The sequence below is a fragment of the Anabrus simplex genome, chromosome 1, assembly GCF_040414725.1.
Source record: "Anabrus simplex isolate iqAnaSimp1 chromosome 1, ASM4041472v1, whole genome shotgun sequence".
Taxonomy (NCBI): domain Eukaryota; kingdom Metazoa; phylum Arthropoda; class Insecta; order Orthoptera; family Tettigoniidae; genus Anabrus; species Anabrus simplex.
This window is the reverse complement of record NC_090265.1, coordinates 1,301,392,151-1,301,419,565: the sequence shown is the minus strand read 5'-3', so window position 1 is coordinate 1,301,419,565 and position 27,415 is coordinate 1,301,392,151. Positions and strand designations below refer to the sequence as shown.

The window sequence follows — 27,415 nt, the reverse complement described above, 5'->3', positions numbered from 1 at the left end:
ACGTGAGACAGACCACCTACCCAGTCAACACCACACACAAGAAAGCATATTCAAACCAAACAATAAATAAAGGCAGAGTTCACGGGCGCAGTGGAAGAAAAATGTGTTAATATAGTTGTGGATTTCGGCCAGAGGAGACTATCAAACTCTCATAATTTGAACCCTGTTATCCTCATCAAATAAAAGAAACATCTATCTGGGGCGAGCCAGGCTACTACTGTAAATGAAAGAGGATAATTAAAACATGAAGTTTATTTAAACCAAAAGGAGAGCAGAGCAAATCAAATGATAATGAAATAAATAGGATATGTCACCAACAGGTTGTACAGAACAATACCGGGGTACTCACAGTAAATCAGCTTTCTCTCTCTCTCTTTCACACACACACACACACACACACACACACACACACACACACACACACAGAGCGCTGTTTCTTCAATGTAATTTTATATCTACATACAACACCGTTGCATATAAATCAGCTACCAATAATTTTCTGAACTCTTATAATTCTGACCAAACCCATGTATCCTTATAAAATCAAGCAGGATCAAAACACGTACAGTAGAAGTCCTTTATAGCGAGAATTCCCATTGGCAGAAAATTTACTCGCTATAGCGGATTGTTGTTATATCCATTTTTTTTTTTTTTTTTTTGGTATAAAAGCGGGAAAATTCCCCATACACATTAAAATTGGTATGAAACTGCAATCAGTTTGTTCAAAACTTGTTATTTCGCGGATGATATCCACACTACAACTTGCTTGTTTGTTATTTTTCGAAATGCGACACTACGTGAAAGTGTATGTTTAATTTCATTCTGAAAAAATCACAGTTCTGTATTTCGCTGAATCCAAGGTGATCCCCACTTTTTCCTTTGAAAATTTAAATCAGGCTCAAAAAGTGCTTTGTTGTACAGTACACATTTTAATACTATTTTAGATGCCAAACATTAGCTTTCGTTATGCCCCTTTTTTTTGCGGCTGGACAATTATATTTTATTTCCGCAGGTTTAATGACCATTAACTTAATATTGGCATCATAATACTAAAGAGAACCCGTTGAAAATTTGCTGGCTATACCTATTCCATGCGTCTCTACAATACAGCGATCCGTCAGGAAAATATTCTTGCTGTCTAAAACTGTTACAGTACTTTTACTCAGCGTTAGATATAACCGGCCACCGCTACACGCACGTCTGGCTTGCCGGGTTCGGCCAACTTAAGTGGCTAGCGATATATAGGCCTAATTTAAAGATAAAAATTTCATTGTTCCGTATTGAAAGTATTAACGTTAAAATTGAATAATTGAAAAAGAGGTTCAACCTGTTCAATACATAAGAGAAAGAAATGAGTGATTACATTCTTATTTAATAGTAATTAGAAATGGGACCGGTTTCGACCCTAGTCCAGGTCATCGTCAGCCGTTTAAAACATAAAAAACATGAAAAACAATGCATATGAAAAAGAAAAGGATTAAGTGAACTCTGGATCGGTATATATAAAATGATGATGGGGGTAGAAACTGTGAGTCACTTAAAAGAAAACAGTATGTAATATTATAAATGGCAGTATGGCACACGCAATGATAGGTAAAGTCTCACAATGTTTATGAACAGTGGAGAACGGTCAAATGGGTCAGTTTTTACACACCGTCAGGTACAAAGTCACAACACTATCGAACAACATATGAAGATCTATAAATATGTTGAAGTCGAAGACGAATAGATTTATAGAAGCAAACTGCCAGCTCCCGGTGATCAGCGCAGCACACTCAAGGTCATGTGCTGTGGTCTAGAACGCCAAAGTAGAATGGAGAATATCCTGAAGATCCAGTATTTGCCTCGGTTGTGGGAAGTACGTATATATAGATATATACAACGCAATTCAGTATAATTGAATGAGTAATTGTGCTCCTGCTGAGTTCTTGGAAAACAGTTGACTTGAAAAAACAATTGTAAAGAGAAAATAATATAGTAAAAAGCGCAATATCGGAAAACAAATGAAAACATATATGCACAGTGCGCTATTTTTAAAATGAAAAAAATTAGGTCATGATTGAAGTAGTCGAAGTTGGCGCAAGACAAGAGTTAAAATTTGAATGAGGAGAACCGAAATGAAGGTAGGGTGTTTTTTTTTATATTAGGAAAGGTAGAATAAATTAATAAAGGAAGAGTAATAGTGAAATAAGAGAAGAATAAAAGAAATTGAAGTTAAATGGTGTTGAGGAAGGATAAGATAGGGAAATGAAGAAGGGGAAGTTTAGGGTGGGTTAGGAGGGTGGGTTATTGGAGGTAGAAAATGTGGGTAGGAACTTTGTAAGGCATGGAAAATAGAATTGGGGTTTTGGAATTTGGAATTTTTGAGAAGAAGAATTAGGAAGTCGAAAAGGATGTTGGGTTTTTCAGAAATGTCGTTTAAATTGAAATTAGGGTTGAAGTACTGGTCAAGGTGGATAAAGCAATTTTCAGTAATGTTTAAGAGCGGGCCTTTGTTAATGATTATAAGTATTTTCATGTCATTGTCAATATTGGTGAAACTATGCTTTGTATGTGTTGTCCTATGGCGGAGAATCTGTTGTATTTAATGGCGTTGATATGTTCAGAGTATCTGATATTGAAGTTGCGGCCAGTCTGTCCGATGTAGGAGGAATCGCAGTTGTTGCATTTTAATCTGTATACACCTGATTTAGAAAAAGCATTAGATTTATTTAGAGATTTAGAGTTGTGTAATATATCAAGATTTCTATTGTTCTAAAAGAAATTTTCATGTTATGTTTTTTAAAAATATTAGTTATTTTATAAGCATCCTGAGTGAAAGTGAAGGTGGAAAAAGCAGTTGGTTTTATTGTGTCTTTAGATAAAGTGGTTTTTGGACGGTGTTTGAATTTGTTGATGATGCGGTTTATGAAGGAGTTGTTAAAGCCATTGAATTTAGCGATGTTGCGGATGGTGTTTAATTCGTTATTTAAATCGTTTTTGGACATAGGTGTTGAAGGCACGAAAAATTAAGCTGTTATAAGTAGCACGTTTATGAGCTTGAGGGTGCGAAGAATCTTGTTGTATTGTGGTTGCTGTTTGGGTTGGTTTTCTGAAAATTTTGTAAGATAAAGAAGAAGGCTGTCTAGTGATAGTTAGGTCTAGAAAATTAAGAGTTTGGTTGTGTTCTGATTCGAGGGTGAATTTAATGTTAGAGTCTAAGTTGTTGAGATGAAGAAGTGTAGAGGCTGCGTTGGTTGATTCCTCATTTAAAATTACTAATGTGTCATCGACATATCTGGCCCAAAAGAGGATGTTGGAGAAATTATTATTATTATTAATTTTTGTGTTTTCTAAGAAGTCGAGGTAAATTTCAGCAAGAATGCCAGAAGCTGGTGAGCCCATAGCCAAGCCATCTTGTTGATAAATGATGTTGTCAAAGGTAAAATAATTATTGTTGAGAACTAATTTTAAAATGGACATGAAGTCTTGAATTTCAAGTTTACTTAGGTTACTGAATTTGTTTAGGTTGTTGTTTATTATGGGGAATAATTTGGAAATTGGATTACTAGGGTACATGTTTACAATGTCAAAAGAATGGAGAGAAAAATTTGGTTGGATTTCAAAATTCTTTGATTTGTTGATTAGATTTTTGATAGATTTGTTGGATAAAAATCAATAGTTTTTTAGTAAAAATGTTTGGATGAATTTAGAAGTGTTGTATAGGGGACTGGGTCTGTAATTGATTATTGGACGGATGGGAATGTTAGTTTTGTGAATTTTAGGGAGGGCTTTGGCAGTGGGTAGTCCTGGGTTCATGTTTATTAATTTAGGTTTTTCTTGATCTGTGAGGAGAAAGGAAGCGTTTTGTAAAGTATGTTTGAGTAGGCGTTGGATTTTTGTGGTTGGGTCTTTTTTTACTATAGAAAAAGAAGGGTCACTGAAAACATTTTTGGTTTTATCTAAGTAGTCAGTTTTTTCCTTTATGACAGTAGTGTTGCCTTTATCAGATTTGGTGATAATGAGATTATTGTCATTGGTTTTCTTTTTAAGATCTGAAGTGATTTTATTATCATTTCAGAAAGCGTTCTTGTTGCGGACCACTGAATGCATTTTTTTTTTCTTTGTCTTCGCGCTGACGCCAAATATTGGCTTTAGTTAGGCCTATGCCATATTTTCTTGCGGCTGCATAATTATTCTATGTTTTCGAGTGTTTAATAACCATTAACTTAAAATTGGCATCATAATATATACGAGAACCCGTTGAAAATTTGCCGCCAATACCTGTTCCACGTATCTTTACGACTATCCATCACAAAAATATTCTTGCTGTCTATAAAATTTAATTTTACTAAGAGTCACGTACAGTAGACGCGTTATAACTCTGCCTCTGAGTAGCCGTGGCCTTTCTAAGAATTCGAAGGCTCGCATGTTTTGATGTCATTCTGCAGATTTGAGAAACTTTTTTGTAGAAGCTAATATAATGTCATTCCCTCTTCACTATTTCCCGAGATCCAGTGACGTTACACACAGGCACTTTACAACCGGTTGTCATGGCTAACGATGTACAATAGAGTTGGTCGTTTGTCAACGAATTTTGTTTGTGAGAGTGCGTGCAGGGGTGAAAAGAAGCAGCGTGGTTACTGCGAGAGTTGCCAGTGGTATTCATGAGTGTTAGGCTGCGAATGCAAGACGACCCTTGATTTTTCGCATGAGATTCTGAGGAAAAAAACTTCTTGGATTCTGAGAAATACTGTATTACTCCAGAGTTTTCTTCCTCAAATGTCGTCACCTAACCTAACCTTTTCTGTGTCATGAAAACATAATTGAAACGCATGTAGAGAAATGAGTCTTCCTCGCTAAAATTTACATGTGAATAGCCTTTCCAAAATTTAATTAGACGCGAGAAAATATGAACTATCCTCTGAAATCAGTGATGTATTCTGCCGTATCTTGAGGTGTATCACATTCTTACTTAATTTCAGTATAAAACATTAAAATTAAGAGATTGTTTACTTCAGCCGTATTTATTATTACACGACCTAATATCCCCAAATAATTATCATAATGTCATTTAGTGGTCGCGAAAGTCTACGTATTAAGAGTTAACAACTGCTTCACAACTAAGTATTTATTTATTTTCCACCCAGTCGATACAATGCTTAAGGCAATTTAATGGTTAAAAATGGTACATGTTTCGTATATTATCAACATCTTCAGCCACATAACACTGTTTAGATGAAAAATACATAAATTGACAAAGTAATGCTTTAGAGGAAGTGTCCTTAAAATTAACTAGGTGGAAAATAAATAAATACTTAGTTGTGAATCTATTAAAGTGCGATACGTACCATGAAGCTGATTTTATGTAATTGTATGTATGTTGGGTATTCAGCCCGAAGGCTGGTTTGATCCTCTGCAGCTTCACCAACAGCTGTCATAAATAGCCTAGGCGTCACTGAAGAGGCGTACTAGGGAAATGAGGATTGAGGTAGTTTCCCGTTGCTTTCCTCACTGAGCCAGCAGTTGCTATTACATATCAGTCTGCCAAGCCCACTGAAATACATGCACCAACCGACCCTATGAGTGATATTTTCATACCATTCATAACAGGGACTGGCTGCATAAGGAATGGTATTACTAGCATCACCCATACCTCAGTCACTTTCATATTGTCAAAGCCAAGGATGAGACTGAGACCGGTCAATGAAAGTAACAAATTTGATATAGCCCATACCAGAAGACATAGACATAATGCACTGTAAACACTACATCTCACCAGCAACTGCTATCGGCCACATTATTTACGCATTTCTTTTGAAAACTTGTTATCCTGTTTCATTTTGAATTTTCTTTAGAGAATTGCAGTCATTGGGTATTACTAATCGACTCCAACATCGCCTTTGAATGTCGACGAGAGAGCTCGCAAATGCACATAGTGAGAAAACTATAACGTACCAAAGATGGTCGATCGCATTTTGTGGCAAACATTTCAGTTTCCTTATTCAAACAGTGTCACCTATCCTAACTTAGCCATACTATACATATGATGAAAACATACTTCAAGTGCCAGTAGATAAATGATAACCTTCTCGCTATAAATTTACATGATAATAACCTTTCCATAATTTAACCAGATGCGAGAAAATATAAACTAACCTGTGAAATCAATTATGCACTCTGCCATATATCGAGATGTATCCCATTTTTACTTAATTGCAGTATTTAGCATTAAAATTAAGCGATCGTTTAGTCAGCCTTTATTTTTAACCAGACTAATAACTGTTATCGGACTCATTATTTACGCATTTATTACGAAAATATGTTCTCCTTCATTTCAAATTTTCTTTACGGAACAGTGGTCAATGGGTATTACTAAAGACTCCAACATCGCCTTCAAATGTCGACGAGACAACTCGCTAGTGAACATAGCGAGGAAACTATACTGAAGATAATCGTTTGCATGCAACATAATCGCTGGGGTGCATAAATGTCGATAACGGAAAAAATTGCGCGCGCTTAATGGCTTGTAATAATGGATGCATCAGTGATAGGGTTCTTGCTATAACCGAAGGATAATACACGTTTTAATATAGAAATGTTGAAGGGATAGCAAAATATTGTCGGTATAACGGGGTTCTCGTTATATGCCGTACTCGCTATAGCAAACTTCTACTGTATTGAAATTTGGGTGAGTTGTTTAAATTTCACACCAAACCATTTAACAAAGGAACATGAGTCATGCCCCTGCAACAATTAAACTCCCACGGAATGTCGGAATTACATTTTAAGACAAAGAAAAAGGAAATGTGATGTAAAAATAGGCCAATTACAGAGAGAAAAGGTGACCTGTGCAGATCGAGAATCTTATATGGAGGTCACAGGAAAATAAAGGAAAGTTAAATAAACAAAATTCTATAGCACCCAACGAAAAAAAGTCACGAAAATAATGAAATATGGAGAGTGAGAAACACATTAAAATATGGGGAGGTGGAGCTGAGTTGAATTAAAGCAAACAATTCCCACTAGAGTGCAAAATGTTTCACCATTTATAAAAATCCATTCACAACCAGAGTCCACCAAACTTAAAAAGTCACGAGAATAATGAAATATGGAGCGAGAGAGATACATTAAAATATGGGGAGGTGGAGCTGAGTTGAAGTAAAGCAAACAATTCTCACCACAGTGCAAAATGTTTCACCATTTATAAAAATCCACTCACAAACAGAGTCCACCAAACATAAAAGAAAGGATACATTCATGGACCCATGAATGGAGTCGAAGTGTTCTACAGATCCCAAGATAGATCATTGCTGCGGACCAAGATGTATCTGTTTTACTCAAAAACATTGCCTTCATAAAACGTAGCATTGTAAAATCATTTCAACAGAACACATCATCAAGATAATCTCTTGCTAATAGCCTTGAAAAGTAAGGACATCAGTTAAGGCACATAACAGTGAGATTCATGTCACCAGAGTCATAAAATGCAAACATTAAAATCCCAGACGTATAGAACGAAATAAGATTAAAAACAAGGTTTGACATTTACATGGGCACACATCCACCATTTATATATTTCACATATGCCAACAATTCTGAGCTGGATCAAAAACATAATTGCGTAAGGCAAGGAACAAATTAAGTATAGAAAGGATTATATATTTAGCTCGATGTAAGTATAAAACCATTTGTTAATAAAACTAGGTAATATTACTCTAAATGGCTCCAATCAGAAAAATGCCTGATATCAAAGAAAACACAACAGGAATAATAGAAAATATAGAAAAATCGTTAGAAGTCATAATAGCCTTACTTACAAAAACATGAAGAATAAATAAGAAGCTTACAGGGAACTGTATGTGAGCCACAACATTGAAATGGTTTAAAACATAAGAAAATCTTTTGGTAACTTAAATATGCTACCTCATAAAGTGTAACCTCTATTTTTGTTTTTCCCCAAACGAAAGGCAGAATCCTCAGAGAAGACCAAAACAACAAAGAGAAAGGAATAAAACATACTGTCTGCAAAATTGAGATTGCTGCCATTTGAAACGAATAAAATAATTTCAATTCAAGACCACAGAAATCAAAACGGTGACTCAGTTGAATAAAGCAGACTGGCTCAAAGGTGCTATTTCCACTTCAAAAATAATATTCAGTATTTCATCCAGATGCATTACAGTAGTTGAATTCTATCAAATTCCATGAACAATAAAGATCAGAAAGATGTAATTCCTTAAAAATTGTAGCATACTAATCATGGGTATGTTCCATGTGCCTTTTATTGTACGCTTCTTGCATTTTCCCCACAACTTTCTTTTGGTGGAAATAGTGCCTTTTGAACAGACACTCCTCAGTTAGAGATGCTCTTAACTAGGTACTAGAAATGCTCTTAGATTCAGAAATTCTGTTGTATGTGGCTGGAAATGGCTAGTAGTAGTAGTAGTAGTAGTAGTAGTAGTAGTTTTTTAGTTTTTTTTTTTTGTTATGGCAGGGGAAAATCTTTTAAAGACACCACTCTGTGTGGGAGTTGGATTTCCACCAACTAAAAACCCCTGCCTTCTTCACTCAGACCATTCTGGAACTGCTTGTCGGCATGACATCAGAATGGAGTGATGTATATTATTAAGTTCTTCCTTTCTCTTCTTTCTCCTTCATCCCCATAATGCTTGTCGCCATTGCCTTTACTGTGTTCCAGGCAAACGGGCTCTCTAACATAATCTGAACCAGATTCCCTGGCGTGAGTTGTCGGCCAAGTTGTTGGCAGGCTTTCCTTCGTTCTTCTTCCCATCGAACACAGTAGAAAAAAGTGTGTTCTACTGTATCCCTTTCAGAACAGTACCGACAACCATCTCCCTGCATCTTTCCCATCTTCATGGCGTATACGCCGAATCTTCCATGTCCTGTCAGGATCTGCGACAGATAGTAATCTACCTGCCGATGTCTACATTTAAGCCAGTCTCCTATGTTGGGTATTAGCTTTTTTGTCCATTGGCCAACATCGGTTGTGCCATCCCATCGGTCTTGCCAGTCTAGTAAGAGTTGGTTCCTCGAGGCTTTCTTTTCTTCAGCAGATATAGTTGCACCCGTTTCATGCCAAAGTTTTCTCTCTACAACGAGGAGGTCAATGGGAATGCTGGCAGCTACAACTTGTAAAGCTGCTGTCGAAACAGTTCGATATGCACATGTAACTCTGAGCAGCATTTTCCTCTGTACTCTTTCCATAGCTCTTCGGTGAATCTTCCTCCTGAGTGCATTGTGCCAGATAGGTGCAGCATAAAGTAAAATGGAATATACTGCAGAGCACATAATCTGTCTCTTAACTGTTCTTGGTCCCCCGATGTTAGGCATAAGTCTGGCTAATACCGATGCCTTCTTCTCTGCCTTTTGGGTTACTGCCTTCACATGTGCACCAAATGTGCAATTCCTGTCAATAAGAACCCCGAGGTATCGTACAGACTTTCCTGGGATAATCACTGTATCATTTAATAAGAAACGGACATTTTTCCAATTCCTGGAACCTTTCAAAATTACAGCCTCAGTCTTATGTGGAGCCAATCTCAACTTATTATTTACCATCCAAAGGTTAACTCGTCTCAGTGATTCATTTACTCAGAAGGTCAGTTCTTCTACATTCTCTGCTATTACCACTATTGCAAGGTCATCTGCATAACCAATAGATGTTGTCCCTTTTGTCAGCTAAAGGCGTAAGACACCATCATATAGAATGTTCCACAAGGTGGGTCCTAGGACAGATCCCTGTGGAACGCCAGCACTCATTTCAAGATCTTCTAAATCATGAAATCGTATTCTTCGTCCTTTGAAGTACTTAACGATTATTTGTTGTAGGTACTGAGAAATGTTCATCCTACAAAGTTCTCTCAAAATAATGCTCCAAGAAGCAGTGTTAAAAGCATTTTTGACATCTAGCGTTATCAAGGCAGCCCATTTCTCACTGCTTTCTGCCTGTATTTGAATCACCCTCTCAATAGCTTGGGTTGTGGTTCTACCCTTTCTAAATCCAAACTGGTTCGAAGAAAGTCCTCCCTGTTGTTCAAGTTCTTTCTCCAGTCTAGTTTTAATCAATCCTTCGTAAAGTTTGCTCAAGGTGTTTAATAAGCAAAGTGGCCTGTATGCTGATGGATCTAATGATAGTTTCCTTGCCTTCAATAACAGCACTAGCTTGGCTACTTTCCACTCATCGGGGAATTCACGCTTTTTTAATAAATCATTGAAGACTGATAAGATCCAACCAGGTGCCACCTCAACTGCATACTTGATGGCTTCTGGTGGGATTCCATCTACACCTGGTGCCTTACCAGTCTTCATATTGCGTGCTACCTCTTGTAACTCAACCACAGTGAACGGTTCTGCAACACAAAAATCTGATTCCGTTTCAAGTCTGACATTAGTACAAGGGAACAACTCCATTGCTATGGCTTTCCTTCTATCAGCTGGGAGCTGAACTGGTACCCTGTTGATTATTCGACCGGTCACTATCTTATATCCCGCTCCCCAGATATCACTGTCTAGATCTTCGCATAGCTTTTGCCAGAGATTTCTCTTAGAATCCTTTATTAGCTTCATTAGTTGCCTCTTTGATGCCTTATAGTCAGCTTCTAATGGTATTAAGTTGACCTGACCGGTTTTTTTTCTAGATCTTGTAAGAATTCGTCTCTTGCGATTGCAGTCTTTCCTTTGCATGTATATTTCATTGTTCCACCAGTAAGGGACTCGTGTTTTATATTTTGTTGATCCCCTCAATCGGCTGGTCCTACAAGCATCTTTAAGAACAGCAGTTACATCTTTTAGAGTATGTTGCACTGTATCTACAGTTTGTGACATCCACTCGATTGCAATTTTAAAAGTTTCCCAATTATAGTTCCACACCGTTTTCGTGATATCATTAAGCTTCTTCGATCCCTTAACTTGAAAGTAAATAAAACGATGGTCGCTGAGAGATTCATCTTCCATAACTTCCCAGTCAACAGTGAATGATGCTATACCCTGCGTTGAGCAGGTGACGTCTATGAAAGACTCTGAGTTCCCTCTGGGAAAAGTTGGTAAGATTCCAGTGTTATGAACCACCAAGTCTAGGGTCGCTATCCATTCTGCCCAATATTCTCCCCTACGATCTGCAGTTGGTGCCCCCCACAGAGGTGACTTGACATTTAGGTCTCTGAGAATGATAGATTCAATACCTGACACCATGCAGTCCTGAACTATTGCATCTACTTCAGCTTTGAAAATATCAAAAGGGATGTTAGGAGAGATATAACAACAATAAATCTGATATTGCTGAAGTTGAATACACAAATATCCTTCTTCTGACCTTATGCTTAGCACCTCCAACTTATCATTTAAAAAATATGCAGCTACATCACATCTTTTGTCCGGGAACCAACCACCTTCGGCTACTCGCCTTCTGTTTGGCTCGCTAGCAAGCACTAAGTCTACTTTCTTTTCCAAGGCTGTCGCATACATGATGTCATGACTGTTGGAATTCCTCATGAGATTCGCCTGCAGTATGTCCATTATTGGTCGTTTAAATTCAACTTCCTTGCCTCTAATATTAGCTTCCTGTAAGTAGGGCATTTCATTTGATCTGAGCGGTGGCCCTCCACTTGGCACATGGTGCAAAACGAAATGTTCCCACAATCCTTCGCCAAATGGCCTTCTTGTCCACAATTTAGACAGCTCCGTGACCGGTCATCCTTAACGTCGCAGTGTGGCGCTTTATGTCCAAATCCAAGACATTTAAAACACCTTGCAACTGTAACTTTTTCCTTCACCATACAGGTTGCCCATCCCACATTTATTTTCTTTTTCTTTAACAGTATTTTCGATGGTTCCGTTGGCAATATTACGCTAGCATTCAGATTTCCGAACCTCCCCGGTCTTACGGACGTAATATTGATCTGAGATTCTTCGACAGCAGCTTCTAAGGAGAGTGCTGCTCTGAGATAGTTTTCATTTAAATCTGGATCCATACCGTACACTAGAATTGTTGTCTCCTTCCTTTCTGTTCAAACCTCTATTTCCTTGATGTTTTTAGTTATCTCACGTTGTAATACGTCAGCCTTTTCTTTGCCTTCTACAGTAAGTATAAGGTCATCCTTTGCTGTTTTCCTTATTCGTTTTATTTTAACGCCAATTTTTTCGATGTTAACTCCTTCCTTTACTGTTTTATGCAATTCGGCGTACGTTTTTCCCACAGCTTTGCACGTAACTGTTTCCTGAGTATTATCATTTAAGGATTTCTTTTTCGATGTTAATCCCACAAAAACAGCCTGTTTTACCTGCGTTTTACCCGATTCCAAGCACCCTATTTCAATGTCACTCTTACGAAACATCCATTCCAAGATTTTCCTTATATATATATATATAATAGTAGTAGTAGTAGTAGTATAAAATTCTTATTGAGAACCACACTATATGACATCCCCTCTTTAATTTTTGCTAGTGGTTTAACATCAGTGAGTTGCCATGCAGCATGACAGACACTCCAGGGACTTTGTCACCACCATATTCATGACGATAAGAGGAAATGAATCACTAAGGACAAGGCCATCAACAACCTATGGAGGGAGTACTTCTGCAAGTTATCAGCAAAGAATTCCCATTGGATGTAACAACTCCACAGCTTCTTATTTAAGGACCTCTACCTGAGATCACATCAGCTCAAGTCCAAGCAGCCATGTCAAGGTTGAAGATAGGGAAAGCGATGGGGCCTGATGACATTCCAGCTGAGCTATGAAAGGCTCTGGGTGCAGAAGGAAATGGCTGCGTGACTTGAGATGTTTAACAAGAACCTCATGGTGCACCCTTTGCAGAATAATTTCATCAGTGCTGCCTCGTGTCCATCTGAAAGTAGAAGGGAAACATCAGAGAATATGGAAACTACGGCGTTGTCAAACTCACTTCACACACTGAAAATTTGGGAGCGTGTCATTGTAAATAATTTTTTAAATAAGGAAGCCATTATTTTTCAGTCTCGACTCGGTTAATATAACTTTTAAGATTTTTCAGTCTGTTGAAACATGAAATACAGGGTGTTTCAAAAATAGGGGGCATAATTCAGGTATGTATTTGTTACATGTAGACAATCAAAATAGTGCATTACAACATGTGTCCGGAAATGCTTCATTTCCGAGTTATGGCTTTCACAACACTGAACTTCACTGGAACGTTTTTCTTCCACAGGTCATTGTCATTACAGAAGAAGTTCAAAATGTCCACCTCCTGCTTGAATGCAGATCTCACATCGATGTCTCATTGATCTGCAAACACAATCCCAAACTCCAGGAGTATTGCGTATGTCCTCACACGATGCCACAATTCGATTCCGAAGGGTTTCCACATCAGGAACCATAGATGAATACACCGATGATTCTAAATGGCCCCACAAGTAGAAAACGAGAGGGTTCAGATCAGGTGAACGTAAAGACCAAGCAATCGGGCCACCTGTACCTATCCATCGATCACGAAACATTCGGTCCAACTCAATGAGACATCGATGTGTGGTCTGTATTCAAGCAGGAGGTGGACCTTTTGAACATCTTCTGTAATGACAATGACCTGCGGAAGTAAAACGTTCCGGTGAAGTTCAGTGTTGTGAACGCCATAGCTCGGAAATGAAGCATTTCCGGACACATGTTGTAATGAACTATTTTGATTGTCTACATATAACAAATACATACCTGAAATTATGCCCCCCATTTTTGAAACACCCTGTGTAACTCTTACATCGCTATAATATACCCGTAAAAAAGGAAAATATTATTGACAGAATGCCAGAAGCCTCCATGGCTCAGGTGGCAGCACGTCGGCCTCTCACCGTTGGGTTCCGTGGTTCAAATCGCGGTCACTCCATGTGAGATTTATGCTGGACAAAGCGGAGGCGGGATAGGTTTTTCTCCGGGTACTCCGGTTTTCCCTGTCATCTTTAATTCCAGCAACTCTCTCCACTATCATTTCATTTCATCTGTCAATCATTAACTCATTGCGGACCGTGGATGGCGTAAGATGTTTAAGCTTGCTCCTATGCTGCGGGCCGTGGACGGCGTAAGACGTTTAATGTTCCGCGCAAAGCAATGCTGTTTATATTCGTTATCTATGCATTCTTACACCGCCGATCTCGATAGCTGCAGTCGCTTAAGCGCGGACAGTATCCAGTAATCGGGAGATAGTGGGTTCGAACCCCACTGTCGGCAGCCCTAAAGATGGTTTTCCGTGGTTTCCCATTTTCACACCAGGCAAATGCTGGGGCTGTACCTTCATTAAGGCCTCGGCCGCTTCCTTCCCATTCCTAGGTCTTTCCTATCCCATCGTCGCCATAAGACATATGTGTCGGTGCGACGTAAAGCAAATAGCATTCTTACACCTTAGTCAGCATTACTGGTTGTAGCAGGAAGTTGGTTGACCTTTTTGAGATAACTCTCGCGTTGAGTGGGCTCGTGTTTATCTTAGCTGTTTTAGCGGGAATATCTCAGCACTTCCTTGCATGTCAAGACGGTACTTGAGATTCCAATGCAGTGCGTGTCGTTCTTACCAAGTGTAGTATAATGGCTTATAAAACAAAGTTTCTTATGGAAGGTTAATTATTAGATATTGTTCACTATGATTATTCTGGTGATGAACTTATTCCTGAAATAGACTCAGATAGTGAAAGTGAGTGTGACGAGGAAATTCCGATAGGCCTATAGAGAAAAGTAAAGTGCCTGATACATATCATCCTAGTTATTGTCCACCCGTTCCACCTTTTAGAGAGAATTCAGGTATAAACGTTCAAATAGAAAAGCAGGATGTTTTGAGTTACGTGAGTATTTTCATGAAAGACGAATTTTATCAGTATGCATGTGAGCAGACCAATCTATACGCGAATCAAGTGCGGTGGCCCGTCCTTTCACAAAGAATTTGATCATGCAGTCGTGGAAACTGGTTAGTCCAAAATCCTGATATAAAAATGTACTGGACCGAGGACCCTGATTTTCATACTCCGATACTTTCTAATACAATGTTCCGAATACGCTTCCTTCGTATTCTTTCATTTCTTCACTTCGGTGACAGTAATCATTATGCTGAAAATACAGATAGGGTGTATAAAATTAGATGTATTTTGAAACCTGCGATACCAGATTCACACCCTAAATATTTACTAGAGGTAAGCACAAAATATCATTTTTCTAACATTTATAGTTTAGGAGTAATTGTAAATTGTATTAAGTGATGCACGTCAAGAGGGCCGGGCATGAAAATGGCTGGTCCAGGCATTCAAGTGTCCCGCTCAGAAGCAGGTACTGAACATGTTAATCATTGCCCCAGAGGAGTGCAACAGGCCTCGGCAGCCAGCACAATTCCTATCCTCGCCACAAGATGGGGGCATCATTCATTCCATCTCTGGCCTGGTCAGTGACTGGAAAACAAGTTGTAGGTTTTCATTATTGACAGAATGACAGGTTTTGTTCTACACGAACATTCTCAGGTTCTATCAAATAATTTCTAACTATGCGTGTATATGTACAAAATTGTTTGTTATGTAAACTTGTAAATAATTGTGGATTGGTGATATATTGAACAACTGTGGCGAATTATGTAAATATAGAAGTCCATTATTGAACTCTTTATTAAATTTGAGAAAATTGGCTTCACATTATCTCCAGCTTTATCAGCTGGACTGATTTCAGGTCATTGGTCTTGGCTATGCTTTGCTAACACAAGCATGTTTGTAGGAGTGGTAGGGAATGTGGAGGGGAGAAAACTCTATTCAGCATTCATTTCTTGATACATGTAAAGACAAATATACTATAGCCACATAGCACTTCTCTGCTCCCCCTCCACTGGCACCACCGATGTCACAGCCAATGACTATGTCAAGCATCACATTAGTATTGGCTGTATGAAATGACAATTGCTGACAGTTATCTTGTGTAACAGATAGATGTTCATTAAGCTTAAAGGGAAAGTTTGCAAGAGGGTTGTCGGATTAGCTCTCATGTATGGCTCGGAATGCAGAGTAAAACAGAAGAAGTAAGATCAGCAAATGCACACCACAGAGGTGCAAATGCTGCAGTGGTCGGTGGATGTTGCTTTGACTGAACGAATACATAATGAACATGTGCGAGGATCTTCAGTATCACCGCTATCAGTGAGAAGCTTAAGAGAAAATTCCACTGTTGGGTATGTTGAGTGGCATGATGAATATCATCCCATACAGAAAGTTCTTACTGAGCTCGATAGCTGCAGTCGCTTAAGTGCAGCCAATATCCAGTATTCGGGAGATAGTAGGTTCGAACCCCACTGTCGGCAGCCCTGAAAATGGTTTTCCGTGGATTCCCATTTTCACACTAGGCAAATGCTGGGGCTGTACCTTAATTAAGGCCATGGCCACTTCCTTCCCACTCCTAGCCATTTCCTGTCCCATCGTCGCCATAAGACCTATCTGTGTAAGTGCAAAAAAAAAAAAAAAAAAAAAAAAAAAAAAAAAAAAAGAAGAAGAAAGTTCTTTGCTATTGCAAAACCAAGCAGAAGCCGAGGACGCCCAAGAGCAACGTTGTGGCGAACAGAGCTGAAACCCCCTTGGGAAGGAAGAAGGAAGGACAACCTTTTTGCCCAGATACGGAAAGAGGGAAAATACTCTCTAAGGATTAGAAGAGCCAATCCTGTGTAATAAATAGGAGTGCTCACACTGCGGGCATATATACGGTCAGGGAAAAGAAAGTTTGACATTGCATTATCTAAGACAAATATTTTTGATAGTGATGAGATAGGAAAGGGCTAGAACTGGAAAGGAAACAACCATAGCCTTAATTAAGATACAGCCCCAATATTTTCCGGGTGTAAAAGTGAGAACCGTGGAAAAACATCTTCAGGGCTGCCAAAAGTGGTGTTTGAAACTGCCATCTCCCAAATGCAAGCCAACAGCTGTACAGCCCAAACTGAGCAGCCAATTCATTCAATCTTTTTAAAATATGTGTAGGGTGACAGTGGTTCATGAAGTTGTAAATAGTTCGTGGGATGTCAGGCTGCATGAGTGACCTTGATACATTGTCCACTTAAGCAAAACAGATGATGATGGTGATCCTCTGAAAAACGGGAGACTACTCACCTTAAACAATTAAGTAATGAAACACACAAATAGCTTCCTGATTAACAGATACTAAGGTCTATGTAATTTCACAGATGTTTGAGGGCTATATGATTTCAGAGAGTTTGTTACTCAACAAATTGTTCTCCAATTATCTATAGGGTGTTAATCTGGACTACAGTTGTCTGGGCATCTCTGAAAATTGCTTGTTGGTTTAGTCTCCTATCCATAGGATTCCTTATTCTGTTCACTATGACTCTTGACATCACTTTTCTACAGTATGAAAACAGTTATTATTTTTACAGTTATTACAGTCAGAGAGTTTTTCCTTCTCAAGTATCTTGAAGAAGACATACTTCATTTGTCTGGAAAGTGTTCTTCACTCCTTATTAGTAACTTATTGGAAGTGGCTCCATGATTGCTGTTCAATCTGGATCTGCCTTTACGGGCCTTCAGGATGATATCTATTTTGGGTGCTTTGTCAATCTTTATTTGCTTCACTGCTTGTGCAATCTCCTGCTTTTTTGGTGGTTTCATTGAAATATCTGGGTCCTCTGAGATGGTTTTATCTTCTTCAGTTCTTGTTTCCTTACTGATGTTTATGAGTACATACGTAAACAACATTTGGAGTGTCATTATTGATCTCAGAAACCCCAAAAAAATGTGGATTCTACATTAATATTGATTGTTTACTATAGTTTTTACATTTCAAACCCCCCCCCCTTTTTTTTTTTTCTCCAGATAGTGAGCCATATATGTACCAAGTTTGGTTGAGAGCTATGCTGGAACATACACATATATATCCATAACATTGGTCAGTTTGGACATTCACCCCTTCTAACCCCCATTCCAATTGGGGCTGTACTTTGACTTAAAATGCATCCAGAGTGTCACAGTTCATCTCAGCGAACCTAAATGCTATGGATTCAAAACTAATATTGATTTTTCTTTTTACATTTCACCCCCTCCCTGAGGGATCCTATGAGTGTCTTTCCCCCACATTCATTGCATATCCAGCCTACTTGACGCTCAGTTGTCTTGCATAATTACATGTTTTACACTGTAAGTTTTGTATTTATTTATTTAGAGTGTCTCTTTTGTTATGTCATTACATTTCATGTACACTTCTGATAGTGGTTTTTTTCTTCTTTGTAAGATAAGATGATTTCTTTTTGGGCTGGCGTAAAGTAGTCCTACATACCCTTTCATTTCACAATATCAGTTCCTTTAATAAAAAGAAAGGATGCATGTGCCAATCACAAAAACAGACACTTTTTACTTGTTTTCAGATATTGATTTGAATGCCTCAACACCGGGTGAGTTGGCCATGCGGTTTGGGGCGCGCAGCTGTGAGCTTGCATACGGGAGATAGTGGGTTAGAATCCCACTGTCGGCAGCCCTGAAGATGGTTTTCCATGGTTTCCCATTTATACACCAGGCAAATGCTGGGGCTGTACCTTAAGGCCACGGCCGCTTCCTTTCCCATTCCTAGGCCTTTCCTGTCCCATCGTTGCCATAAGACCTATCAGTGTTGGTGCGATGCAAAAAAAAAAAAAAAAACTCAACAGTTTTAATCTGTAACATTCAACACAACTCAAAAATTAGTGTTCAGTGAATAGTACTCTATTTGCCCAATATGATAGGAATTTAACATTGAACAATTTTCCTCAAGAAAATGATATGTTTTAGACAATGACAAGAAATAGAACTGTTGAGATATTAATGTGTTATTTTAAAGTAGATGTTTTAAGGTTTTATTTGTAAATTCAAGCATCTCTGTAGGGATTTTGACATTTTTTTTGGATTTTGACATTTTTTTAAATTATCGCTGAAGAAGAGAATAGATCTATTTCTCGAAACATGTATGTTAGTGGTATGAATTAAATTAGTAAGCAGTATATACTAATTGTATAATCAATTGTATCGACAGGCAGACTTTTATTAGCTCTGTTTCTCACAAGTACTGTCTTGTACTGTCCAAATGCTGCTAATGCTTTTTATGGTTGGCTACATGCAACATATTCCCACTAGAGGCTTCCAACTCCTTCCAAACTTTATGCACAAATGACCTGGCAACTTTCAAAAACTGAGCAACCTCAGCATTGCTATGCTTTTCATATATCGCAACATCATCATTTACATTAGCTATATCTTATGCAATCTGTAAAATTTTGTTCTAATATTGCCTTGAAAGAGGTCCTTTAACATAATAGTAAATTCACTGACACATATCTCTCATTTTGAGTACAGTATAATAATTTTACTTGCAGTTCAGTTGACTATTATTGTTTTTGATTGTTGGAGGCAGGTGACAAATAAGCTGTGTTGAGTCTGTCTCCTTTGAGTCATCGTTATGAAGTTAACCTTTCACTTCTCAGTAGAATAAGAATAAATCATAATCATGGTTCACTCTTGAACTAAGAACATAATTTTTAAAGTAATTGTTTTCTTTTTTTTTACAGTCAAAGGAGAACTATCCCAGGAAGTCTTGAGGCATTTACGATGGATGCTTCAGAAAGATTTATTAGGCCAGGATATGTTCCTCATTGGTCGTCCTGGGCCATTTAGAAGACGGTTAGCTATGCAGTTTCTAGAAGTGACTGCACGAGAGTTGGAATATGTTTCTTTGTCTCGAGACACTACAGAATCTGATCTCAAGCAACGAAGAGAAATTAAAGGGGGAACTGCTAAATATTTTGATCAGGTTTGTCTGAAAATAGATTAAATTATATTTTGAAGACTTTCACATGATCCCAATATACACTGGCTTTGCAAGAAAGAAAGAAAGAAAGAAAGAAAGAAAGAAAGCATATGGAAACAACCTTCACAATGTCATGAAACTGGGCATATGCTTAGGATCAGGCACAGGGCATAATGGCATAAGAACTCATCAGAATATCAGACCTCAGCAGTCATTCATGTATTGCAGGAAAACATACACTTCAAGAATGCTGTGAGTGTGATGTCGTACTGCCTCTAGCTTGGAAACATAATGGTGGTATGGTCAAGCAAGGAGGCATAGAGATATCTGATGTGCACTTGAAAAGGATAATGCCACAACCATTGCAATAGATGAGAGGCCGAGGTGGTTAAGGCGTGCGTGCTTGTTTCACCTGGAAGGACGTGGGTTTGTTTCCCTGTCCGGAAGTCTAAAAATTTGAAACAAGATTTCCAATTCCAGACGTGCACATATACCGAGCTCGATAGCTGCAGTCGCTTAAGTGCGGCCAGTATCCAGTAATCGGGAGATTGTGGGTTCGAGCCCCACTGTTGGCAGCCCTGAAGATGGTTTTCCGTGGTTTCCCATTTTCACCAGGCAAATGCCGGGGCTGTAACTTACTTAAGGCCACGGCCGCTTCCTTCCAATTCCTAGGCCTTTCCTATCCCATCGTCGCCGTAAGACATATCTGTGTCAGTGCGACGTAAAAAAAAAAAAAAAAAGAGGTGCACATAGCCCTGAGGCTCAATCAGCCTATACCAAAAATGAGTACCAGGTTAATTTCTGGGGACAAAGGCGTCTGGGCATAGAGCTAACCACTCTCCACCACCAAAAGCCGATGTTATGGATAATGGAAGCCTTTACATTCTCACCCTCCCAGGGCCCTCATGGCCTGTATAAAGATGACTTGGCTTTGCTTTTTGCATTGCAATAGATGATCCAGATCCTCAATATTCAGTGTTCAATCAATTAATCAATCAATCATATCTGTATATAGGGCAGTCGCCCAGGTGGCAGATTCCTTATCTGCTGTTTACCTAGTCTTTTCTTATAATAATGGCAAAGAATTTAGAAATTTATTGAACATCGCCCTTGGTAAATTATTCCAATCCCTAACTCCTCTTACTATAAATGAATATTTTTTATTTGGTTATTTTATTACTAATTCTTTTGTATTCTTCAATTACTTCTGCAGAGGGGTTTTTTACTTTAGTTTTTGAAAACAGTGTGTCTTTTTATGATTAGGCAGAAATTCTGAAACTAGGTGTTGGATTGCAAGACTTTCCCAGGAGCAGACGTGGACACTGACCACAACTTGTTGGTCCTGAAATGCCATCTGAAATTGAAGAAATTGAAGAAAGGGAGGAATTTTGGGAGATGGGATCTAGACGTTGAAAGAAAAGAGTGTGGAGGACTGTTTCAAGGAATTTGTTGCACTAAAACTAAATTAAAAGGCTGAAAGAAACACAATAGAAGAAAAATGGACAGTCATGAATAATGAGGTTTCTAGGGCCACTGAAGAAATGTTAGGAAGAAAGGAAAGATCAACTGACAATCAATGGATAATTCAGGAGGTACTAGACCTGATTGATGAACAACGAAAATACAAGAATGCAATGAATTAGGACGGCAGAAAAGAATACAGGCGATTTAAAGAATGAAGTGGATACAAAGTGCAGGGCAGCTAAGGAAGAATGGCTGAAAGAAAAGTGCAAAAATGCTGAAAGTTGTATGGTCCTAGGAAAGGTAGATGGTGCATACAGGAAAATCAAGGAAACCTTTGGAGAAAAGAAAAGTAGTTGTATGAATATTAAGAGCTCAGATGGAAAACTACTTCTAGCAAAAGAAGACACAGCAGATAGATGGCAGGAGCATATCCAACAGTTGTATCAAGGTAAAGACCAATAATCATCATCATCAATCAGTCACTACTGATCTGCATTTAGGGCAGTCACCCAGGCGGCAGATTAACATATCCACAAAGACGCACGCAATATGTTGTCAGTTGGTACAGTTATTTATTCACATCTGTTTACAAATTAGCCAGCCCCGTGGTGTAGGGTAGCGTGCCTGCCTCTTACCCGGAGGCCCCGCGTTCGATTCCCGGACAGGTCAGAGACTTTTACCTGGACCTGAGGGCTGGTTTGAGGTCTATTCAGCCTCTGTGATTAGAATTGAGGAGCTATCTGATGGTGCGATAGTGGCCCAGGTCTAGAAAGCCAAGAATAACGGCCGAGAGGATTTGTCGTGCTGACCACACGACACCTTGTAATCTGCAGGCCTTTGGGGCGAGCAGTGGTCGCTTGGTAGGCCAAGGCCCTTCAAGGGCTGTAGTGCCATGGGGTTTGGTATTTACAAATTAACACACACACAAACTTAATCACAGTATCACAAACAAAACGCTTCACTTCAAGAACATTAACAAAGCCGCCAATTTAAACAACTGCCTATCGCTTCAACATGGAGACTACAACCACTGCACGTCACAAGTGTTTCCACACTTATTCACACTCGTCAACTTTGCCTTGGACGTAGATAGTATCTTCTTTCTTCCTCAATGTCACAGTATGTGCTCTCCTCCTCTTGACCAACTTGTACTGTGTCAGGGCTTGGGGTTGCCTCGCTGCCAGCCTCTTCCTGTGCTAAGTTGGTTCCCTATGGGAATCAACATCTATAACATACCACTTAAACATTTCAGATGTAAGGCTTTTCAGGCGTTTGCTCTACTAACCAGCGTTTTGTCTTAGGTCTGACACTAGGCTCATCAGAGTGGGATGTGTCAGACCCTACCCACTGATGCTGGGTGTATGCAGGTGAGCTTATCAGAAGCCTATATATGAGGCACAGTCTGATAACTGCATACAGGAGATAAATCTCCATAATGGAATTATTGCCCGCCTAGCAATTCCGAATGGAAAATTCTAAATTCCCAGGGAGGGAATTAGATATTTTTCACCAATAGAGCATGTCAAAAATGTCAAAAACATATCAGATGTAAGGCTTTTCAGGCGTTTGCTCTATTAACCAGCGTTTCGTCTTAGGTCTGACACTAGACTCGTCAGAGTGGGATGTGTCAGACCCTACCCACTGACGCTGGGTGTATGCAGGTGAGCTTATCAGAAGCCTATATATGAGGCACAGTCTGATAACTGCATACAGGAGATAAATCTCCACAATGGAATTATTGTCCGCCTAACAATTCCGAATGGAAAATGTCTTGGGGAAGGAGTACAAGATTAAAATAAGTAAGTCCTAAACAAAAGTAATGGAGTGCAGTTGAACAAAGTCAGGGGATCTTGATTTACTGGTTTCATTTCCGTATTGATAGTTTACTTATGTATAGACAAGAAAAGGTTCCACCTTATCAGTACAATTTTATTATTGTAAGAATGAACTTACTGTAAGTCAGGGGATGCAGAAAATGGAAATTAAGTCTTAAAAGAAGTAGATTAGTACGGTTACTTGGGTAGTAAAATAACTAATGATGGCAGAATTAAGGAGGACATAAAATGCTAACTAGCAGAAGCAAGGAAGGCCTTTGTTAAGAACAGAAATTTGCTCACTTCGAACATTGATATAGGAATTAGAAAGGTGTTTTTGAATGCTTTCGTCTGGAGCGTCTCACTGTATGGAAGTGAAATGTGGACAGTAACTAGCTCAGAAAGAAATAGAATAAAAGCTTTTGAAATGTGGTGTTACCTAAGAGTGCTGAAGTAGTTGAGGTGGATAGATTGAATCACGAATGAAGATATACTGAACTGAATTGGTGAGAGGAGGTTGATTTGGCTAAATTTGATGAGAAGAAGTAATAGAATGACAAGATATATCTTAACACATCCCATGCTGTTTGGGTCACCATGTGTCCTGAAAAATGTTACTTTCATCCGTCGGTGTGAACTTCTCAAAATTGCAGAGTAAGTAACTATGTCCTAGTTACAAATTTCCAATAATTAATGGCAACATAGTGTTCCTATTGTACCCGCTCAAAGCCTGAGTCCCAACCAGCATTTATCTCAGGGAGTGTTACGGTCTGAATCTATCGCAACTAATAAACAATTAAAAAAATTTATGAAGATATAAGATCTCCAATTAAATGTATGGGCGCCATCCAATTAGTACTACAGGGTTGAACGGGACACTCTAATCATTAAGGCTCATCATCAAAACAATTAAAAAAACCAATACTATATTAAATCAGATCTAAGGGAAAAATATGAAGGCTCCGTCCTAAGAATGGGGACGGATATTTAAACGGTCACCAAGGGTTTACTATGCTACAAGAACAAGAACCTGGAACTTTTTCCTTGCAAATGCTAAAGGAGCATTTTATTTAAGTAAACAAAATAATTTTTTACACACAACCAAAATCTGTTGATCCTTAATTTGCCGGGCTTCGCAAATTATTCCTGAAACATTTTACACAATATTTGACACTTTTGACCACTCATCCATTTGGGTGGTGGAACCGTTGATATCTGAAGGTATCAGATTTACCTTCGTTAACACCATGACCATATTTGGTCATGGACCAATTACCTGTTGGCTAAGTGGGCGCGATCACATGGACCATGTTATCGCCTCCACTTTGATTGAGATGAGACCAACCCGGGAAACTACAAACTCTCCCCGGGTTCCTAACCAAGATATGCTAATCGTTAGTTGAAGGAAACGACAAAGAGACTCTAACCTAATGGTCCAGATGTAGGGATTTGCCTTCATTTTACAACTATTAACTTAACTTATTATTCACGACGACTTGACATTATTACGTTATTTCGCCAGCTGACTTCCCTAGTATCATTCATCATCATCATTTGAAATAATAATAATAATAATAATAATAATAATAATAATAATAATAATAATAATAATAATAATAATAATAATAATAATAATAAATAAAAAATTTAAAAATATTTTATTAATTATTATTATTATTATTATTATTATTAACATTATTAACTGTGGAGATCATGATTATCGTAACCCGTAATCATCCTTGGACTAATATTTCAACTTTTCACGATTATTATTATCATCTGAAATTTTTAAAAAATATATCACTCTTCTTCTTATTCTTCTTCTTCTTCTTCTTCTTCTTCTTCTCCTCCTTCAAATATTCTCATTATTATTATTATTTTGAAAATTTCAAATTTTTCATTTCAACTCCCAACATCATCATTATGTCCAAAATATAAAAAGTAAGTTCTTCTTCTTCTTCTTCTTCTTCAAATATTTATTATTATTATTATTATTATTATTATTATTATTATTATTATTATTATTATTATTAATTTAAAAATTAATTTCGCTTGTTACACGGTAGTCCACTCTATATATGTTTCACGCATAATCCCTTTTACAATTCCGATTAATTTTGGCACTAATCAATCCAGACATGATTTACTTGGAATATTATTATTATTATTATTATTATTATTATTATTATTATTATTATTATTATTCTTTTGAGAATTTTTATTTTTATTTCCCATCTTTATGATTTAGTCACATACGTTCTCTCCCAAACAGAAATCACCAAGATCCGAATTCACATCGGTTGGGACATAATAGTGTTCGAACCCGCAACCTTATTTTCGTACACCGCTATCACACTAGGTCGTGCATGAAGGCAGTTCTCCAAGGCAACGCGGATTAAACATTTGCCAGATAAGATTGCGAGGCAAGCTGCCCGAATCAGATCGCCATTTTGTATAACAGAAGCCACCACAGGGTTTTAGCAAGTTAAACGACTAACACAATTTCTTTTATCACATTCCGAAGAGCAATTCTCGGAAGTTAAACAGTCAACACGGCCTTTTAACCACAAGAATATCACTCAAGGAAGTTATTAAATATAAACAATAAATACCTGAAGACTGGTGCATATGACATAAACTTTCATTCAAGCACAAGTGTTTTTGAATAAGTGCCTTACCATAGACACTTTAGAATATTTTAAAGTATGTTTATTAAAAACAAAGTGTTTAACATCACCACAGACGCAAATTTTAATTAAGTTATTATTTTCTCACAAATGCCTGAAGATTATTACAAACACGAACTTTTTATTCACGCCACCTAATGTTATCAAAAAGAATTTTACCATAGACGCTTTTAAATATTTTAAATATGTTTTTCATCATTTAAGTTTTTAAACACAATTGTAAACGATGCTGTAATTTAAGTATCATTCACGTAAATCTCCTTACCCCCAACCCCCCCCCCCCCCAACCTTTCATTTCATTTAAAGCATCTAGAACAATAGTTATTGGATTCCCATGGGATATAGTTTTAAGTTCCAATGTGCTTGCTTTTAAATGTTATCATCTAAGATTTTTTATACACAGCTGAAGATGACCACTAAGTGGTTGAAACATGTACTGTGTTTGTTAATGTATTTTTAAGTTTGCCGAAGGCAAAAGAAATAAAGTATCGAATAGGTGGCTTTTTAGATTAATTTGTTGATTATTTTCGTACTGTCGTTAATTCTTGGAGACCATATGCTCCTAAGACAATTCTCAAATCCCATAACACCTCGCAGTTGAGCAAATACCTCCAGTCTCTGCAAGTGTGAAATTATTCCTTCCTTTTCCATTTTGAAGTCCATTTATCCATCGGAACTCTTCAAAACATTTTCATTAATTACCCGTCGGTGCGTCGACTCTCTTCTGCCACTCATATCTCCGGTATAGAAATACAACCTCTATGTAGGCCTTAAGATCCATCTATTTCTTCATCAACATCAGTACAATTCACTTTCATTTCGGGCCGGATTTCTGTCCCACAAGACTCGAAATCTCAACTTTTGGCTCAAATCACTCTGGGCCTCAAACATAGCGTGACCATATTATCAAAGTGCCTATCTCATTTCTACCAACATTATTTATGATTATTATGGAGTCCAAAAACGTTAAATCAACAATTAGTGTTAAAATCGGATTCACTGCCCAAATTAAAATATTCATGCCACATATTATCTCCACATTTAAATTACTTTAATTTGCAATCATTCTATCCAACTAGGCCCGTGCCTTTATTCTCAAAGATTATTATTAAACATGCCTTTACACATTACCTAATATTAACTTATTACTCCGACACTTCTACCGATTATTATTATTTTGTCCACTGGCGAACGACGCGATATTTACAAACAAATCAGTGGACTTCATTCTGTCCACCACAATTTAAATCACTTGGCAACCCTACCTCTGGATTATCTTAACAACATGCCTTAATACCTATAAAATTTCCGATAACGGCAAAACACTTTGGAAGCACTTCTAAATGAATATTAACATTATCTTTACGTGAAACGTGCTCCATATCATATCAAACAACTCAAGCACTTGAATGAACAAATAAACCCTACTCTACTCTATTTAATAATCAAAATTATGATGAGTGCTTGATCTAATTATGTACATATTAATTTGTCCCTTTGTCTATCTATCTCTGAATTTACATGAGCCAGAAACGGCTCGTTTCACAATCAAGTTACATGATAAATTAATATGATTTCCTCCCCCTAACGATAGCAATCTACAAATATCCTAAAAGTTTACTCATCTCTTGTTTTGTAGTCTGCTAAACCGGACGAGGAGCACAGGCCCCGTCCAGTCTTA

The 27,415-nt window shown here is 38.0% G+C and overlaps 1 protein-coding gene across 3 annotated transcripts in view; it reads left to right on the top strand.

Moving 5' to 3' along the window:
- c12.2 (von Willebrand factor A domain-containing protein c12.2) overlaps window positions 1-27,415 on the top strand; it is a 753,464-nt gene that overhangs the window by 30,410 nt on the left and 695,639 nt on the right. For all 3 annotated transcript variants that reach the window (XM_067137710.2, XM_067137711.2, XM_067137712.2), the window contains exon 4: window positions 19,531-19,772. In XM_067137710.2, coding sequence (XP_066993811.2) covers window positions 19,531-19,772 — 242 coding nt within the window. The remainder of the gene's footprint in view (window positions 1-19,530; window positions 19,773-27,415) is intronic.